This window comes from Zonotrichia leucophrys, chromosome 2 (genome assembly GCF_028769735.1).
Source record: "Zonotrichia leucophrys gambelii isolate GWCS_2022_RI chromosome 2, RI_Zleu_2.0, whole genome shotgun sequence".
Taxonomy (NCBI): domain Eukaryota; kingdom Metazoa; phylum Chordata; class Aves; order Passeriformes; family Passerellidae; genus Zonotrichia; species Zonotrichia leucophrys.
Window position 1 is genome coordinate 81,353,919 of NC_088171.1, and position 19,676 is coordinate 81,373,594.

The 19,676-nt window shown below is 39.7% G+C and overlaps 1 protein-coding gene across 3 annotated transcripts; it reads left to right on the plus strand.

The window, feature by feature from the left end:
• Positions 1-614: 614 nt before the first annotated feature.
• On the plus strand, positions 615-12,716 carry LOC135443218 (carboxymethylenebutenolidase homolog). Of its 3 annotated transcripts, none has more exons than XM_064703439.1 (7): positions 615-678; positions 7,305-7,355; positions 7,672-7,894; positions 8,673-8,780; positions 9,856-9,998; positions 11,137-11,228; positions 12,211-12,713. In XM_064703439.1, exons 1-7 carry the CDS (start codon positions 636-638, stop codon positions 12,388-12,390), a joined length of 840 nt encoding a protein of 279 aa, XP_064559509.1. In that variant the 5' UTR covers positions 615-635; the 3' UTR covers positions 12,391-12,713. The 3 variants fall into 3 exon arrangements, with proteins under 3 accessions (XP_064559509.1, XP_064559510.1, XP_064559511.1); XM_064703441.1 differs by lacking the exon at positions 615-678 and adding an exon at positions 5,108-5,281 and having other exon boundaries at positions 12,211-12,716; XM_064703440.1 differs by lacking the exons at positions 615-678; positions 7,305-7,355 and adding an exon at positions 4,918-5,281 and having other exon boundaries at positions 12,211-12,715.
• The last annotated feature ends 6,960 nt before the right edge of the window (positions 12,717-19,676 follow it).

Sequence of the window (19,676 nt, forward strand, 5' to 3'; positions counted from 1 at the left end):
GAGCACAGCATCTCGGCAAGATGTATTTCAGGCTAACTTGTAGGTTCTGAAAACATATACCATGTTTGTTACATTGACTTCCCCGCAACAAATATCCCAGATGACAGCTTACAGTTACTGTCAGCATTTTCACTGGCTAACAAGTGGTATTTTCTAGAGAGATTTTTACTACTTTTCTGTCAAAATTTACAAAGCAAACCTGGTCCAGCTTCTCCCAGAATGGCAAGCTTTTTTAACTCTTAGGTAGGTGTGTAATCAATACCCATCCTTTCCCAATCCATCCTTTTAGGTTTTCTTTGATGTAGTTATGTTCCTTTTTTATTGAATCCTACTGAGATATCTTTTTTCTCTTTCTGGTGATATCAGGTTAGCAACCTCTAACATTTATCAAAAATAATTAATTATTTAAAGTATGCAAAAGAAAATACAGTAGCAGCACAATATGGTGACAGTCACATTTGCACCTCTGGATTTTCATATTTTCAGATACTGGTTTTACTGTGGTTGCTCGATTTGCATTTCCTTACATGTCCCAGAGAAGTTGATGCTGTTCTGAAACACCTGAGGGAGCAGTGTGGTGCAAATAAATTAGGAGTCATTGGTTTTTGAGTGAGTGGTGCTGAGTAGGTCACCTGATGATCACACACTTGGAATTAAAGGCTGGTGCATCTCTCTATGGTAGGTAAATCCAAGAATGACCTACAAGCAGGTACACATGCACAAGCCTGTTGGGTAGCCTAAACACTTGGTGCAGCACCATTTTTTCAAATGAGGCTATCACCTGATGAAGAGAGATATTTTTAGCAGAGTTGGAAGGATACTATGCAAAGAAGAGGGTGGTGAGGATATTCGTTCCTAGTTTTGGAAGGGTCATAGCAGACATGTCCTTAATTTGGATCTGGACACACATACATGTTGTCCTTGGGTCACTTTCCCAATTTAGCTTCCTTTTTCCTGTTTACTACTGCTCTGCATACTGCAGAGCCAGAACTTCACCCAGGAGCAGAGAGTGTTATTTTTGGGGTAGCTGCTCTGTAAAGTTAGATTGCAGTTACTTTAACACCAGCTTTCCTTTATTTTAACACCAGTTTTCCTTTTGTGCTCTGCTCAAGAAGCTGGGATAGCTGAGCTGCCCTTTCCTGATGTTCTCAGAATGTACATTTTGGACTGCTTACTAAAACATTGTTTCTCCCAGTCAGTTTGAAAGAACTCAAGCTTGTATGCACAGAAGATATCTTTGAAGTTTGATTTCAGATATTCTGTCTATACTAAGAAACTGCCTTAAATAGAGTTTTATTCTAGAAATGTATCTTTTGAGGAGCCATGATACCAGTAGCTTCAAAATAAAGCTAGTATGTATGGCTACATATTGTGTGAGATATGAAAATTTCTCACTGCAGAAGCAGAATGCTCTGAGTCTAGATTTCCCCTAAAATGTCAACTGAAGATTTTGTTTGCATGTTTTCTAGGACTAATTAATGATTTTGATATTATATTCATTCCCATGAACCCTAAATCTTTCTTTTTTGATGAAAAGGATGACTTAATTCCCCCTCATCAAATATGCTAATATGCTCCATCATCTTTGATTTCTGCATGTTTTAATTTCCATCCTAAACTGTGAGTTAAAACTCAGCCTCCTAATAGTGCTCGAAGATCAAAAAAAAAAACCAAAAAAGTAGAACTAGATATAGAAGGGTTAATGTAACCTAGGCAAAGAATTAAATCTATCTATCTACCTATATGTATTTTTAAAGTATCTTTCTTTTGTAAAAATATGGTTACTAACCCAAGTAGAAAAGTTTCATAAGAATTCCACTGCTATTTTGGAGTACCCTACTCAGGGACCTATCCTTTGCTGTATGACACTTTTTTTCTATTGGTCCTAGGAACCCATAAAACATGTGGGATGTGCCAAAATTGCATCCAAATGTGTCTGTTAGAGGCTTCTTGTTCAGTTATAGTGTATGTGGCACTGCCATATATTTCACATAGGAAATATCTTTGTCATGTCCATGTCTTTGCAATTGGGAGCCTCCTTTTAGCAAAGTTTCTAGAATCTGAATGGAAAAGTGGATGCTGTGCTTTAACATGCACTGAAATACTCTCCAGTTCCTTGAGATTCATGTTTGAAGTCAGACTAAAGGTAAATTAATCTGTGTATTATGGCCCTTGTTCATCTATGTTCCAAATAAATCACAAGCCCAAAATTTAGGAACACAAACACATTGCTTGGTGAAGCTCATTTAGAGAGATGAAGCCTTTTTGACTTGTAGCCTGGTGGCAGATGCGTGTTTAGCAGGTGATGTAAGGGAGCACACATCTTTCAAAATTTGTGGCTAAGGTTATTCAGAGGGGTTCTACTTTCTTGATTTCCCTGTGGCTCAGTGAAACACCATAGATTCCTAAACTGACCAGTTTAGGAATTGAAGTGTGCATTGCAAGGTGCAGAAAGGACATTTTAATGTGAGGCTTACAACCATGGCTGCTCCCTGAAAAAGAAATCTCACATTTCAAAAACAATCCATGTTTTTGCATGATGTATCTTCTTCCTTAGTTTTTCTGTCAGTGATACGACACAATTCTCCATGTCTCATCAGCTCAAGACTGTATCCTCCTCGGCACCCATCCTCCATTTGTGGCCAGCAGTAAGGAATTTCCCCCCATGCTAAACATCCTGGCAACCTGTGCTTCGGGGGATTTCTGAGCTAGAAATGTCTAATGCCATTCCTGCAACTGTGTCAAATGGCCACTGGTGGACCAAGAGTCTGTGGATTTGCCAGATCCTTTTGGAACTTGCTTGAGCTGCTGAGCTCTAGCTCACCTTGTGACTGTGACTTCCATGGTTTAATTATGCCTCATAATTGAAGAGGGAGAAAGGGTTGTGGTCATTAGTTTGAACCCAGCTGCCTCATATCTTCATCAGGTACTGCTATTAGAAAACCAAACATGAGTATGTCCCTTTTCACCTTTTCAGTGCGACAGATAAAGACTGCATATCATTTAAATGGGGAGAAAAATGTAATTTAGGGAAGTCTTAATTTTACTAATGACAGTCTCTCCAATTAAATATACCATCAGAGAAATATTTATTGTGGTGTCTCTCATGTAAAGATAGTCAACAGTACTAATGACCTGTATTTCTCTTAATGGGATTGTTAATGTGTTCCTACTTTATATGCTCCTAATGGCCCTACATCTTTCTTATGGGGACGTCGTCAGAGAATTCTGACCTGAAACTGCTGATTAACTGTTGATTCCTGTGTGACACCACCTATCTGTAATATATAAATGCAGGAGTTTCCTGGGTGATACAGCTGTCATAACACTTATTTTCCAGGAGAGGAATGCAGAAGTCTGGAAGTGTATTGTGCCTTAATTTACCCCAGCGTCAAACACTGATCACTCCACATTAATGGTGTTCCATTAGTGTTAGAAGGTTAGTTAATGTGGGAGAGGACAATCAGGACATCTATTTAGAGATCAGCAGTCATTCATAAATTCTGGAATGGCATGTGAACTGCAACACTAACACTGTGACTAAGCAAAAAGAAAAAAAACCAAACTGACATGCAGTATTTTTGTGCAATGAAAAGGTAGACAGCTACTGAACCATATGATCATAGTTATGTTATAAATGTGTATTTTATATATGTGTATTTTTAATATATGTATAATACATATAACATATTTTATGGCTCCTACAAGTACAGCCAAATATTAATGATAAAACTGTAAATCTCTGATTAGGAGTTGGAAATGTGAGATCTGAAAGAGGCAAGTGTTTACATTGTGAAGTGCAGCCAAATGCATGTACAGAGATTGTGGATGTATTGAATTAAGGTATGACTTCTAAGTGAAAAATCAGCATGAATTGCCTATCAAGGAACATGAAACAACAGGAAATCAAAAGGAGCTCTCTTTCCAAACTTTAACCTTAATATCAAGGTAAAGTTGAATAGTCTTACATATAAATAATTATCTCCACATGACTAAGAAAGTGGAAATGTGGTTAAACAGCTCTAGTGGAGAGAAGGTTCTGCAAGCATTGCTGCCATTTTTGTTTTCTGTGAATGATGAAAACTCACAATTGTTCTCTCATTTATTTGACTGCTGTTCTCTAAAGCTGATATGGAGTACCTCTTGTCCTTGTGTGCTATAATTTGTGGCACACAAGTGGGAAGAGCCAAAAAATGTAAAACAAAAGGGTTGGGTTTTGAGCTTTGCTCTGGATCTCTTGGATGGGCTTCTTTAAATTTGTTTAACTTTATTTTAGGGATTGCAAACAAAGAGCACTAAGGAAGTAACATAAAATATGAGCAAGCACCTTATATATGAGGATTAAACTGTAAGACAAAAGTGTGTTAGACTAGCATGCATTTAGTCTACTTCATAGATGCACCTCTGAGGAAAAAGGGAATTTTGGGTTGCTAATGTATTTAGCTAAAGGTCTTTACAAAATAATCCTAACAATCCCATAAAAAGAAAATCAGGAGAATGGGAAGGAGACAAGGGTCAGCCAGAAACTAAAAAGAAAAAAAAAGCATAAAGTGTCCTGTGGTAGGATAAAAATGTCTCTGTTTTAAACACTAATTGAATAGCATGGGGGAACAGCAATCTAGAAAGTTATTACTTTCTTACATGCTACTCATTTTCATTCTGAAGAGAAAATATTTCTTTTCATTTCTGAAGAGAAATTTCATTTCTTCATTTCTGAAGAGAAAATATTTCAAAGGTTTATAATCTTTGTCTGGTATAGAGCTCTGAAATGACATTTCTACTTTACCCTTATCCTGCTGATGACTTTAAATATGCCTTTTACCCACGGATAAATAGTCTCGGGAATTAATTGTGCCAACGTAGTGTTCAAAAGTGCATTGACCCCAACCTTTAAAAACAAAGGAACGCCTTTAAAAAAAAAAAAAATCCTAGGTGGATTGTTCAGCTAAATCAACATGTTTTGGAAATATGAAAGAAAAATCCCTCCGGGGTGAATACCATTTCGTGCAAGCTCAAAAGAAGCCTTGGTGCCCAGGGATGGCAGCACACCCCACCCACGGTGCAGTGAAAGGAACACCTTTAAAAGAGCGGCCTTCGTCACTGGGCCGGGCACAAAGATAAAGGCAGGGAGTTATCTAACTCTCTGTTAAAGGAACCCGATCCTGCGCTCTCCCCTTTCCTTTGGGAGTGAGCGCTCTGTTCGGGGATCCAGTTCAGCCACAGGCATCCACGCCGAGCTCCTGCATTCTGCTCTGCAGCCCCGCACACTGCAGCGCTACAGGTACGAGCGGGTTTGATTGGGGTTTTATAAACTCGTGGCTTTTTTCCCCCCTTCAGAAACGTAGAACAAGTGCTTGCGAGGCGTGACTCAGCATGTTCGGCAAACTTTCATTTCATTTGCAGGCAGAGTGCAAGCTCGTTTAAATGCAATTGGGGGTTACTTTCTTCCATTTCTTTACTCCCCCCCTTTTCTTTTTCTTTTTGAGATGATGGTTCAGAAACCTGTTATTTTCCGCCCAGTGGTGGGGAAGACCTCTGAGGAGGAAGACTCAGGGGAGTGTGTTTAAAGCGATGGTGCCACACAGCAATGTCTTTACTTTTGTAGATTCAAGTATCTGAAAATCAATTCTTGTTTGCTCTTCCAGTAAATTCTCAAGTGCTTGCAGGTGGAAATGGTGGCACACCAAGGCTGTGGGTTTTCAGACCCTCCTAAAATAATAGCTTTGATAAATGTAAGAGGGGGAAATTAATTTTAAAGCAATGTTTCAGTGGCATCTTAGGAATGAAAAGAGATGCTGTTTGTAGGTACTACAGCAGATGCAGAAACAGTGAAGTGTTTTGCCTATGCTACAGAGCTTGCAAGTGTGTATGGCTTGTAAACCATACAAACCAGTCCCTTACAGTCTTGCATCTGGAGATGTTTTCATCAGTGAATATATCTACATCTTTAAATATTTAATCTTCTATGTGTTGCTTTACATTTTATCAGATAGTATGAAATGTTTTCAGTTAAAGCCTTTGAGGATATACCAGTAAGGGCATTGTATTTGTGTTTCTGGAGTTCTGAAGTATATGTTTCTTTAATATTTAATCCCTGGTATTCTTATATTTTCTGGTTTAGTCTAGCCAAAAGGAAATAGTTTGTGAACGGAAAATTAATTATGAACTTATTATATATTTGCACCATCTTTTGCCTTATATGTTCATTTATTCATTCATTTTTTCCTGGTAAACATATTTTAATTAGAAGTCCTGTATGTGAGGCCACAACCTGTAGAGAAAAAAGGTCACTTATGGGTGTGGCTTATTTAAAAAAGAGAAGGTAGAATACTTGTATAGACGTGTGCCCAGAGATAATACAGCTTTCAAATATGACACAGCTTGTCCTCAACTGATCTGAACAGATCTGCAAAAATGAAATCTCCTGGGATCTGCAATCTAGCCCTGGTGATACTGCTTGGGAGATTCTAAACTTTAAAGTCTGCAAATCCAGAATTCTGTCCAAATTTTCTGGCTGCCAAGTTGTTTGTTGGCTTTCCTAAAGCTGTCCCTTTACTGCCACAAATCTTTAAGTCCCTCCTGTCCAGGGACAGTTCAGTAATCTGCTTTTTACTGTTTGTCTCTATTTTCGACAGTCAGGTTTGAAGATCTTGTTTCTTTGCTAGCAAAGTTTCTATGGCAATACACGTTTTATCTGTAGAGAGCTTGGGTAAAGCTTTATCTAAATTCTTTCCATGTTCTTGAATCATTTGTAGATGCTCTGTGAATATTTAAAGGAGTTATCCAGGTCTGTTCACTCAGTTGATTAACTTAAGCTTGATAGCAGAAAATCATTAACTTGAGTCCAAGGAGCTGCCTACAGGTGTGTTAGATTCTGCTGGTACTTTTTGACCTTTGTGAATTACTTGTTTATTTTCATTTAAGCAATACTTTGAAAAAAATTAACCATACCCTACTCTTACCTTCTTGATAACAGATTTGGCTCAACTTTATGAATTTGGTTCTTTATGTTCAATGCTGGTTTGTTGTTTTTTTTTGGTTTTTTTTTTTTTTTTTTTGCATCTTTCCCAAGTATCCTTCTTCAAAAGTCTGCAACACCTGAGGCTAAAGCTGTTTAGAAAAAGGATTTATTGACACAGAAAATTTCAGCTATGTAATATTTTAGGTCCCTGGATGAAAATGTAATGCTTAATCTATGTGTAGTTATATCTTTCTACACAGTAGTGGTTGTTTTTTTCTTTAAAATGGTAAGTCTTGTATTAAGCCTTTACTGTCTACTAAAGAAAGCTATGCATTCCTGACAGGAAATACACACGATGAAGAGTGGAAGGACTGGCTTCATCCCTATGTAAATGGTTTGTGATGGTTGCTTTGGTGCTTGCTCGTAACTTTATTTTTATTTACTACTCACTGTAGGGCATGGAAATCCTAGCATGTACCAAGTCCCTGCTGAAGACTTCATAACATAAGAAACTCTAACAATAAACTTATTTATGTTAAGTAACCCAATGGGCTTTTTGAGTAATGCTTCATTTTAGATCAGACAGTAATGAGCATGTTCACCCTATTACTGTAATGATTAAAAAATTCAATAGTTGATGATACTACTGACATTTTTTAGTGTGGCATGCTTTGGTATTCACTACTGAATGTTTTTTTTTTTTTCCTTAGGATCACCCATGGCCAATGAATTGAGGCCCTGCCCCTGTGACATTGGGGACAAGTTTGACTATGGAGGCCGTGGGCAGGAGGTGCAAGTTGGGCACATCAAGGCGTACGTCTGCAAACCTTCTGCCTGCACCGACAAAGCTGTCATTGTCATTCACGACATATTTGGGTGGCAACTCCCAAACACCAGATACATAGCTGATATGCTAACAACTAATGGATACATGTAAGAAATATTACTGCTTTCAAAGTGTCTTTTTAATAAGAAAGTTTGTTGAACCAACTGTTCCCTTTTTTCATATAAACCATACAAACACAAATAATTTCACAGTCTTTCTTTACCCCTTTCTCTGAGGAGCTTACTGCTAAAACAGTGAAAGAAGTCTAAAATAATTGAGTAGTCTTACCATAATGAGTTAGTAGGTAAGCACAGAAAAACAGGGGAGAAACAGAAAATTTTCTTATTCTGCATCTTTCATCCTCTGTGAGCCTCTAGCAGCCTGCTTCCTCCCTTCCTCTGTGCAACTTGGCTGTTATGGTAAAAATTCCAAAGATGCTGAAGAGCTTTACTAGGAACGAAAAGTGTACTAGCTTGTGCCAAATAGAGTAACAAATTCTCAAATATGTGAAAAGCATATTGAGTATCCTCTTTCCTGTATTACTCGGTTAGTGTTCTTTCCAGGCTAAACCATGTAAATTGTAGTTTCTTTGGTTTGGTTTTGAATTTCTTTTTTAAGTTTGGTAGGAAACCACCAAGGATTTTCAGTTACAGTTAACTATCGAATTAAGTAATGAATTTTAACAGGGTAAAATGTAACTGGAAATTATACTAAGTCTCCTTATTAGATGTAGAAAATTATTGAGGGTTGCTGATATAATGCTTTGGTGTGGGTTAAGTGCTATGTATTCAGCAAAAGAATTTGTTGTGTAGTACATATGGCCTTCCCTTTAATCCCTTTCCAGTATTATTTCATGGACATAAAATATTCTCATTTTTCTTGCAGAGCCATCTGCCCAGACTTTTTTGTGGGACAAGAAGCTTGGAAACCTTCTAATGACTGGGCAACTTTCAATGACTGGGTGAAAACACGAGAAGCCGGCAAAATAGACAAGTACAGCCATTGTTCCTTGTCCACCAAGGGGACATCCCTATTTCATAGGAATTTTTGCCTCAGTGAAAATGTAAAATTAGATCCTAAATTATTAGTGTGTCAAATATAGCTGAATGTCCACAAATAGAAAGTTCATGCAGCTCATGGGACAAGCTCATGGTTATGTGAGTGGTGCTTTACAGATAAAAGTAGACATTTGAAGCATAAAAGTTCCCAGTGTTTGTCTGTGCAGAAAGTAGAAGCAAAATGAATGAATGAAAAGGAAAGAACCAGCAAAGGCTAGAAAATGGAGCTCACTCTGCCACTTGGATCCCTCAGGAAGGCACAAATTACATTCCCTGGATTTTAGATAGGGTGCAAATGCAAACACTATGTAACGAGGGAACATTTCCTCTGCTCCCCATCAGATCACAGCTACTTCAAAGCATACTGCTTTCCCACTTTTCTGTATTTTTCCCATTTTTATCTGCCACATAGGTTGATTGCATAAAGTAACTGCTCATTTAGAAAAAACAATTGGAAATTTGCTTCCATAATTTTATAAAATATTTGTCATCCTTGTGAGAGATGTTTTGCATATAAGTCACATTTGTGATAACAGAATACTCTTGACTGGCTGTGGGTCTCAAACTTTTATTTGTGTTCCCTTACATGATAACTACTGCTGTTTGTGAAATTAATTGGACTGCTGTTCATAAAATCACCTCATGTCCTAGTAACCATGATCTAGAAAGACTGATTTTCTCCTTTGTCTTCTTACCTGGAGTTTGTCTTGTATTTTAGAAATTAGTAATAGTAAAGTGGTGTTGTGGGTTGACCCCAAGCAGCAGCCAACGACCTGGACTCAGTTGCTCCCACAAGAGGAACAGGGGTGAGAATAAGGGAAACAAAGCAAGAAAACTCATGGGTTGAGATAAAGACAATTTGATAAGTAAGGGAAAGACAAAAACCAGGAGTGATGCAAAGACAGTCACTTTGTCCCAGAAGCAGACTGATGCCAGACTTTGAGCAGCAGCCACCAGAGAGGCAGAGAAACAGGCCAGAGCCTTAACTCACTTTCATTTGCATGTTTCAGAGAAGTTGATGTCGTCCTCAAGTATCTGAAGGACCAATGTGGTGCGAAGAGGATTGGTGTCATTGGCTTTTGCTGGGGTGGAGCAGCAGTGCAACATCTGATGCTGAAAAATCCCCATTTAAAGACCGGAGTGTCCCTCTATGGTGAGCCTGAAATACCTGCTGCATTCTGAGCAGAATACCAGTGCAGGAAGCAATTATTTAGGTCTATTGCTGTAACAAAATTCAGTGTGATTTCTAGTGGAACAAGGAGATGTTATTGTAAATAATCTATAAGTGATTTGATTTTGCACACAGTTTTACCCTTAAGTGCACCCAGCAAGATCTATGTATTTAAAGAGTGGTATGACGAGGATCACATCTGTGAACATAGTGCCAAATGCCATGGCCTCACTCATTTTGTGGTGATGACAAAAGGGCTTCTAGGCACATCTTTTGCATCTTTTAGACAGTGGTCCCTCATTACTAATAGGACCCATATTTAGCTCTCTGTTATAACCCTGTAGTCTCACACATTACTCAATGCATTTATACTGCCTTTGATATTTTTCTTATTAACCTCTGTACTTCCACAGAACCCAGACCAACTTATTGGTTATTATTTATTACAAATTAGAGGTGAAAGCAAATTGAAGATATTTTTCCATAAAGATTTTTGGGATTGTTTTGCTGCACTGGTATGCTGATCAGTTGAGTCCATTCAACAGTGTTACTTGCTAATATTTTACTTTTTTGTTGTAATAATGTCAGGAATGAAAAGAGTAGCCAGGGTGGCAGCTGGTTAGTTCTGCTGTAACTTTTATTCAAATGCATTTGAATAGTCAAAATTACAATGTCAATTTGTCATGAAATCATATCAGTGTAAATATACATACATTGAAACTGTAACCATGTATGTGGAATGATCAAGATTAATAATTATCTTAAAAATGATCTTCCCAAGCCAGAGGTGAGCAGCTCCAAAGTGTCCACGTCTCACAGAACCCTGTCTCTGACAGTGGTCAGAAGCCACTGCTTAAAGCAACCCACACAAATGGGGCAAGTATAAGAATTCTTTCCTGATTTTTCCCACAGATCTGGTCTCTGGTCTTTTTTTCACACAACTGATGTTATCTCTAATGACATTGCAAAGGAACTTTTAAGCAAAGTGTGTTAAATTCCACTACAAACTGATCAGCTGTAACTGATGAAAATGTCCTGAAATCTCACTGTATAGATTTTGTAGTGTTTTAGCTACTTTAGGTAGCATAACTTCTTGTATGTATGTTTTCTTCTTCCTTAGGAGTGATCAGCCATTTTGAGGACAAGCAGAGTCTGCTGCATCCTACCTTCTTCATTTTTGCTGAGAAGGATAGCATTGTTCCATTGGAGCAGGTGAGTTTCCCATCACAGATATTTCTTTTTAATGCTTTTTGTGCTTGCTTTGTAATTTGGTTTTAATGAACACAAAGTAGAAAACTAATTTGTACTTTTCTTTCTCTTTCACTAACTCTTACAGTACTTCTACACAAATTGTTGTTGTTTATCCCCAAATCAAAAAGTTTTACCATGACACTAAAAGCATTTTCTGTTCCTGTTTGGAAATTTGGGTGATTTTCATCAGTTCCTAGGAAAAGAGCTCATGGTTATCCAAAGAAAGCCTTCTGACAAGTTTAAGATAGGAGACCCTTTTTAGGGATAGCAATGGTCAATAAAATCTGCCTGTTCCAATGGAATCACCTGTGGGAGAATTAAAAAGATCCTGTGGCTGTCCTTTTCCTTTTCCCCCTATCCTGCAGAGATTCTCCTTTCTGTCACTCTGTCAACAGTCTTTTTCTGGAGCCTGAGTGGAGAATGGTTGGAGAAAAATTATCATCTGCCAAGGGGATCAAAGGGAAATACGTTTTTATTGAGTGATGTTGGCTTTAACTTTCCTAGCAAAAATTCCAGTCACTTTGAACTGCTGATTTTTGCCCCTCCTCCCTCAACTTCTAATTCAAACTCTTGCCCCAATTTTTTAAATGTGTGGTCTATCAGCAGCAACTCATACAGTATTCAGTACATGATAACCTTCTCATGATGCTGAGCAGTAGGTTTTTTTACCTTTACGGGTGTTAATAGTAATCCATGTAATATTTTTTTACATTTTACTCAGTCACATGCTGGTATTTTACTGGGGGGAAAAAAAGCTTAGTTAAATAAAGCAAGTGCAGTAACAAAAATGCATTTAGGTATAAAATTAGTAGAAGACAAAACAGTAGCAAGGATAAATTATGTCTGTCTTTCAGAAAAGTTAAAAATGAGGACAGCTTTGGGACTGCAAGTAGAGAATGTGTTAACTTTGTACTCAGCCAACATAGAATGTTCTGTGTTACAGGTCACCTTGCTGGAGCAGAAGCTTAAACAAAACTGTAAAGTTGATTATGAAGTTAAAATTTACCCTGGACAGACGCATGGGTTTGTGCATCGCAAAAGAGAAGATATCAATCCTCAAGATAAACCTTATATTGAGGAAGGAAGAAAGGATATGATCAACTGGCTGAATAAATATATTTAGGTTAAATTAATGTTGATAAATAAAATCAATTGTTGTACGAAATCAGAAAATAATAGACTATATTGCTTAAAATGTTCTTACAACCATAAAAATATTTTGTAAAACTCTTCTGCAATAACACTACTTATTTGCACTTACCTTCTAAGCAGGGGCTTAGATATGGTTTTTCAAATGTTGAAAGCTATAAATGTAAAGAAGGTTTTTACCAGTGGTTTTGTATATCTTAAAATTATTAGAATTTTATATGGCATCTTTTCTGGCACCTGAGAGTTTAATTTTTTTTATATCAATGTCAACATGATTAAAAACCATTTGAAACTCTGCCCACGCTTGAGAAGTTATCTCCTTAAGGCTGTGTTAACCATTGTTTAACTGTGAGATTTTCAGCTCCAAGATTTTAGGTAAATATTGTTTACCTAAATATTATTTTTTTTTATTTTCCTGGGTTGGGAGACTGGGAGATTTTCTTGGAAACAGAATATCCTCTTCAGAATTCATGGAAAGAAAGCCAGAAAAGGGAAGGGGAAAGACAATGGAAAGAAATGTACATGAACAGAAAGGGAGCTGCAAAAAGTTGGGAACCATGACTAAAATGAAGATATTAGAAGAGATCATGTAATTTCACAATTATCTTGATGCAAAACCTTCATCTTTCATGGTTTCAGGCAGTTGCGCTACCACTGGACCTTATTCAGATTTTGAGCTAAACCAATCTCCAACGTTACCTCCTCACCTCCACAAATCATTCCTTTATCACAGGTTTCTCTCTGCTGTGATTTAATTGGGTATTGTCATTGGTAAGGTACAACCCATTCCTAGTGACTGGGGGAATATTACCCTGTTTCAGCTCCTTTGGACCCTCCCAGTGTAATTCCCAAAAACCATGTGGTGAGGTCTTGCCTGTATTTGTGATGCTGACGGAACAGATGTGGCTAAAATATTGTACTGAATATTGCCCATTTTCCTTTCAGGCAAATAAATATGTATGAGCCCTGGGAGCTTTCTAGGAATATTGCCTTTCTAGTTGCAGCCCCTCCATGGTTTCCATTGCTCCACAACATTTTTTCTTTTTGAGTTTGCTGCTGCCAGCCATACCTGACAGCTCATTGAGGAAGTCACATTCCTCCTGGCTCTTTCCTAGCTGGGGGCCTAAGTAGTCTGTGGTGGAGTTGTAGCTGCATGTGTTTCTGAACTCCACGGTGTCTCTTTGGAGTCTCCCACCATGTGGGTTCCACCTCAGGTCCCAAATCCCCAGCAGTGCTTCAACCATCCCTCCATTCCAACCCCTTTCTTCACGTCGCTCCTTCCTTCCTGCAATGCACTCTGTGTGTCCCTTGAGAAAATAGTTCTCTCTGCAGCACACTGGTTGATATTAAAGAAAATCTCCTATCTTTCAAAAAGATTTCATGCAAGCCTCTGAGGCAAAAATGCAAAATCTTCCTTTGCTCCTTGGTTCATGCCCTTGGTCAGTGATTATTGCTGTTCTGTGGTTTGGGCACTGCACATTGTGTTTTCATCTTGCTCAATGATCTTCAGAGAGAGTGAGCCATCAGTTCTTACTGGGTCCAGCCAGTGCAGGGAAAACCTCTTCAGGTCTGCAGGGCATTGTTACCATCAGTCATGCTGGAAGAAACAGTCCCTCCACACTGGAGAAGTTCCATGATGCCTCCCCTGATCCTGCCCTTGTGCTCAATCTGTGCAGACTCCCAGTGACTTACAGACAGAGGGAAGGGCCAGACAGTGACTTCTGTGCTTCCTGCCAGTCCTGGCATGGTTCTGTTCTCAGCAGGGAGAAGAGGAACAGTTTTCCAGGAGAGAACTGCAGACACCTCCATGCACTGGCATGGGCACCAGTGCACACCTGAGGTGTGTTCCTGCCCAGCTCTAGGGAATGGGAACATAGTGATGCACAAACCTGCCTGGAAGGAAGCAATGTAGGATTGTGGTTCAGGTAAAGTGTAAACTCAATTCCCAGCTCTGGATTCATGGCCAGTTTAGCAGGGTTGCTATGAGAACAGAGAGAGATGATGAAACTGAACTCCTCCACAATGATTTTCTCATGCGGATTTTAAATAAAAGAGCCTTGGTTTCTCTGAAGGTAATATCTTGGTTGGCAAACCTGTCCAGCTTGGTTTTTTATGGGAATGTACAGATGTCTTAGGGAATAGGGCAAAGTGTTGCCAAATTTTCCCTGAGATCAGGAAAGACTGTGAAACTGAAGAGTATTTTGCCAAATTGAATTTTCATTGGAGATTTCAAAGTCTCTTGCTGTAGGACAGGTGTTACATTTTATTATATATTTTGTTTTATAGGAAAAAAAACCAAAACCAGGTGCATTAGAAAAGCTCATTGCCAGCAGGTCAAGAGAGATTATCCTGCTCCTCTGTTCAGTTCTGGTGAGGCCACATCTGGAATGCTGTGTCCAGTTCTGGACTCCTCTGTACTCCCTGAGCAGGTCCAGCGGAGGGCAACAAAAACAATGAGGGGACTGGAACATCTCTCGTACAAGGAGAGGCTGGGACAACTGGGCCTGTTCAGCCTCAAGGGGAGATGACAGAGAAGGGGCCTCATCAGTGTCTCATCTACAGGGAAGGGGGTCAAGAGGACAGAGCCAGCTTCTTCTTAGTGGTGCCAAGCAATAGGACAAGAGGCAATGGGCAGAAAGTGATGCATGGGAAGTTCCACCTGAATATGGGGAAGAACTTCTTTGCTGTACAGATGACCATGGACTGAAGCAGATTGCCCAGAGCAGCTGTGGAGTCTCCCTCACTGAAGGTATTCCAGGACTGGATGTCTGGATGCAATCCTGTGCATCCAGAATGACTCTGCTTGAGCAAGGAGGTTGGACCAGATGACCCACTGTGGTCTCTTCCAACCTTAGCAGTGATTTGTGATTCTGTAAAATACACTGTCTAAGATGAAAGACAGAAAACTCAATACTGGCACAAGCATTTTGGTAGCATCTGTTATCTTCAATCAGTTTAATATCACACTGGCTTAACTTCTACTCCAATTTGCTTACTTTTTTACATGCTGAATGGGAGCTTTTTCTGGGTTTCAGTTAAATATTTATGACAACAGTTTTTAATCCACAAAATGCCTCTTCAACTCTGTTCCTTTTTCTGCATTGCTCTCTGTCAAGTTCACATTTCTTGTTGTTGTGGGTTTTTTTACTGTGGTGCCTAAACCAGATAGCCACTGTTTTATCTTGTTCATTTTTTTCAGCTTCTTTGACTCCTAAATTGGAATGGACTTTTAGTCTAGAGGCCATAGTCAGCAAAGACAAAAAAAGCCCTCCTACTCCCCTCAACTCCCCCCCCCGGAGTATCTGTCCCCTGGACATGCATACATAGCAGTGCCAATATTCCCATAAAATAATGTACATTTAGTCAGTATAAAAAAATGCCCTCCACCTTCTGGCCTGCAGGCAGGAGGGCATCTATGATTTATGGTACATTATAAGAGACTGTGCCCTTGCTTTAAAAATGTGTCCCTCTATACAGCACCAACTGCACCAATGTGGGGAGCAGCTCTTCCTCAGCTGCAAACTCTGACTCCAAGGAACTCTGCTGCTTGGTCTTGAAAGGGCTTTTTTGTCTTATTTTTTCTTCAAAGCAGGCCCTAGGGAAGAAGCTGAATGATTGCTATGCTGGATTAGTGAAGCTTCAGGGTTAGAAGCCTGACCAGAATTTGAACTTGATGGAATTTGGAGAATTGATGGAAGATGTGATAGGGATGACTACACCAACAGAATCAGGTCCAGTCCATCTGACTGCCTTGTTGTTACTCATTTTGGCCACATTCACAGGCACACTAAGTTTGGTATTTAGGACTGGTTGTGATCAAACTGGACTCCCTGCCTTTAACTAAAGAGATTTCAATGTGTTTTGTCACAGACCAGGAGTGGTAGCTTAGGCTCTAGAAAGGTGCACTGAAGACACAATTTTTTGAGGTAGGTTGTTTTGTCACAGGGACACAAAACAATCTAGTTTAATTTTATTTGAGGTACAAAAAATAAAGGTAGACCCGCTGAAAGCCCTTTAGTCAGAGCTCCCATGGGAAGAGCAATGGGAATTTAGTACCTACTTCCTCTTTATACCTTCAGAAACCTCCAGAACATTTTGCTTATTTTGTGGTTTCTAATGTTTGGCATTGAAGTTTATCAAAGCCCAGTGAATAACAGAATGCTAAATTTCAGAAAGTGAGGAATGGAATGGGCTAATGAAGCTCCAAAACAAAGTTCCCTTTTCAGACCATCTGTGGAGCAGATGGTGACACCTGTGCCAATACATTTCCTTTCCTTCCTTTCCTGCCACTGCTCTATTAAGAGCTTGTGAGGAAATTTCACATCTGGGCTGGTAGTTTGCCCAGAGCTTCAGCAAAGCTATGCTAATGTTATTTGTTAGGGGGATTGCAAGTTATTCCAACTGCACTAATAAATTGTTCTTCAGTTTTACTTCCAGGTGTTGAGCTTACAGATTGTTGGCAATTTCTTTAAAGTTTTTTTTCCCTCAGAATCCTTAGAAAATTTAAAAAATTGCTAAGAAACTTAGATGGGTAGCTAAGCCAAAATAAAAAAAACCTATGTCCTTCATAAGAAAAGACCTTTCTTTTTCCTCTGACTCATTTGAGCAAAAAGCCGAAGGTAAATCTTAGGGATGGGTGTTTGCAAGAAGAAGGAGAAGGGGGAAGGGATAAGCTTGCCTATTGTATATATTGGCAAGGACTGTAGTTTGTGGTGCTCTGTGATGCTGCTTTGGAGAGCAGTGAGCTGGGAAAGCTCTCCCTGTCAGTAGGACAGCAGTGGGGCAGCAGCTCAGGGTAGGTTAGCAGTGCAAGGTAAGTTGATCCTGTTGGATGGCTTGAATAGACTGAGAGCTTGTTATTGTCCTGCCCTTCCCCTGTTTTCCTCACCCAGCTGGTTTAGCTCTAAAATCACTCAGAATTTTTCTTTCTGAGACACAGATATACCCTGGGTGAGAATTAATGGGACAGACTCATTCATGTGTGTTATCTACTAAAGATGAAACCAACTTCTGGCTCCACAGGCAAGTAAAGTAGAGGTGGCCTCCTGCTCAGGGGTGCTCCTGATGTGTACAGGCTGTATATCACACCTGTATTTTCAGATGTGATAACCAGAAGGAATGTTCTCTCTTTATAGTGGCATATAACAAATAGTGCTAGAAAAGCTAAATAAATAAACTGGTGGAACTTTCTTTGCTGATATAACTGTGAAATCACATCATTAAAATCCCTCTAAGCTGCAAAAATGGGAGTAACAATGCCCTGCAGCAACATTATTTGTTGCTGCTCCTTTCCAGCCCACCCTTTGCTGATTGCTTTGCTGATTTAACACCAAGGGAGAGGGTAGCACTGCTGTCCCTGGCTGTCTCAAGGCTGCTGCAAAAAACCATGAACTTGTTTTGCTGACAGCCCAAGCTGGGAGAAAGCTGCATAGCCTTGTCAGATGGGTGCTTTGCTTAAACAATCTTGGCAGATTATATCAGCTAGGAATTATTATTCATAGCAAAGTGGGACTGGGCTTGTACTGCAGTGAATGGTAGCAGGGCTAGAGGGCATAAAGTTCTGTATTTTTTGACTCTGCAAGACACTGCTGAGATCCAGACCTAACTGTCTGTCTGCATAACATCTCACTCTCACACATTTGTCACTTTTTGCAGATTAAATATTGTGAGCAGCTACCTATGGCTACCCAAGTGACTCCTTGTGGAGCAGCAGAGATCACAGAGCAAGAAGAGTTTTAGGATCTTTCCAGCAGGCCTGGGAAGAAGGAAGCAGGAGGAGTCTGACCAAACTGGAACAGACAAAAAGTGAAGAGTTATCTGGTGAGTAGAGGAGGGAGCACATAGTTGGCTGTGTAAAGTAAAGGTAATGTGGGAGGTAGGCACTGGAGAGAGCAGAGAGTGGTGTTGATTGTTTAAAATCAGAGTTGTGGCAAAAGTAGAGTGTTCCAGAACTACAGTTTGAAGCAAAAGTGATGCTGTGAATAGAGAAAAGGAGACCTGAGATTGACACTTGAAGATCACTAGTCCATGTTCATCCTACCTGTGTTGGTTTTCTTTACTAAGAATCTGTCTCTGTGAGGACAGCCAGATGGAAAGTAGGCACATAAAAGGTGGTATAGAAAAGAAAATATAAAAGCAAAAGGGAGAAGTTAGACAGGAAATGCAGATGTGGGATCCTCAGATGGGGAAAACTTTGGCAATGATTGTGCCTTCTCAAAGTCACAGGCATCCCATGCCTCTGCTCCACTTTCCTGACTTAATGAACCAGGAATCAGCCCTGACTGAACAATATGTAATGTTAGCAGAGATGTCTCCATTGAAGAGGAGCAAAAATTCAGCTGTACTAAGTGGAGGTAGAGCCTCCCTGAGGAGAGAGATAAAGGGAGATCTGCTTCAAAGGAGAGGCAGTGAGTCAGCACTAGAGAGGCAAAGCAGGGCATATTTCTATTGCTGGGTGCCCAAGAGATTTGAGGAGATAAACACTTCTTACTGTCACTAAGCCTTTCTCCATCACACTGTGAGCAATGGAACTGTAGGAGACAGGTGGCCTTCTGTTGCTTCATGGCTGTTGCTGGGTGATTTGTAGATCGTATGCCAAAGTTCAAAGTTAAATTCCCAGGAATTGCACAACTCAAGATAATGCCAGGAAGCAAAATTCGTGAGATGATGGAAGTTACTCCTCAGTAAGACAAAAGCTTCTTGGGGAAAAATTGCCACCTGGAGTTTTTCTCACCCACCCCTTTCCCTTGCTGGGCCCTAGTTTCATTGCCTCTCCAAATGTACTTTTGCTGCTGGGCTGATGCCAAGTGGTGCATGCAAAGGGGACTGAAGAGAAATGTGTCAGGATGTTTTGGTAGAAAGTCAAGGTAAGCAATTCAAAGCAAGAGGTAAATCAGAAATTAATAAAGAAAAACAGTTAATTATTTCTTTCCCCCATGTAAATTAGGGAATGGTGAATTCCTGAAGTCAGGAAAAGAGCTGGAAGAGAAAGGAAAAGAAAGATGTCTCTATTGGTTCATGCTTCACCAGTAAGAGGGAAGTGGGGAGGGCTTGGCAGCTCCCTGCAGGCTGATGGGGTGGAGAAGGTGCCATTCCAAGCCTTATTGCTTTCCAGCTGGCTCAGATTGATGGTGTTTGCTATTCCCATGATATCTTTGATAGCATCTGTCTGATGTACTAATGACAAGATGCTTCATTCACCACTCAAAAGAGGGATTAGGGCTCAAATTGCCATTCCAGCTTGTCACTCACCAAGGAATT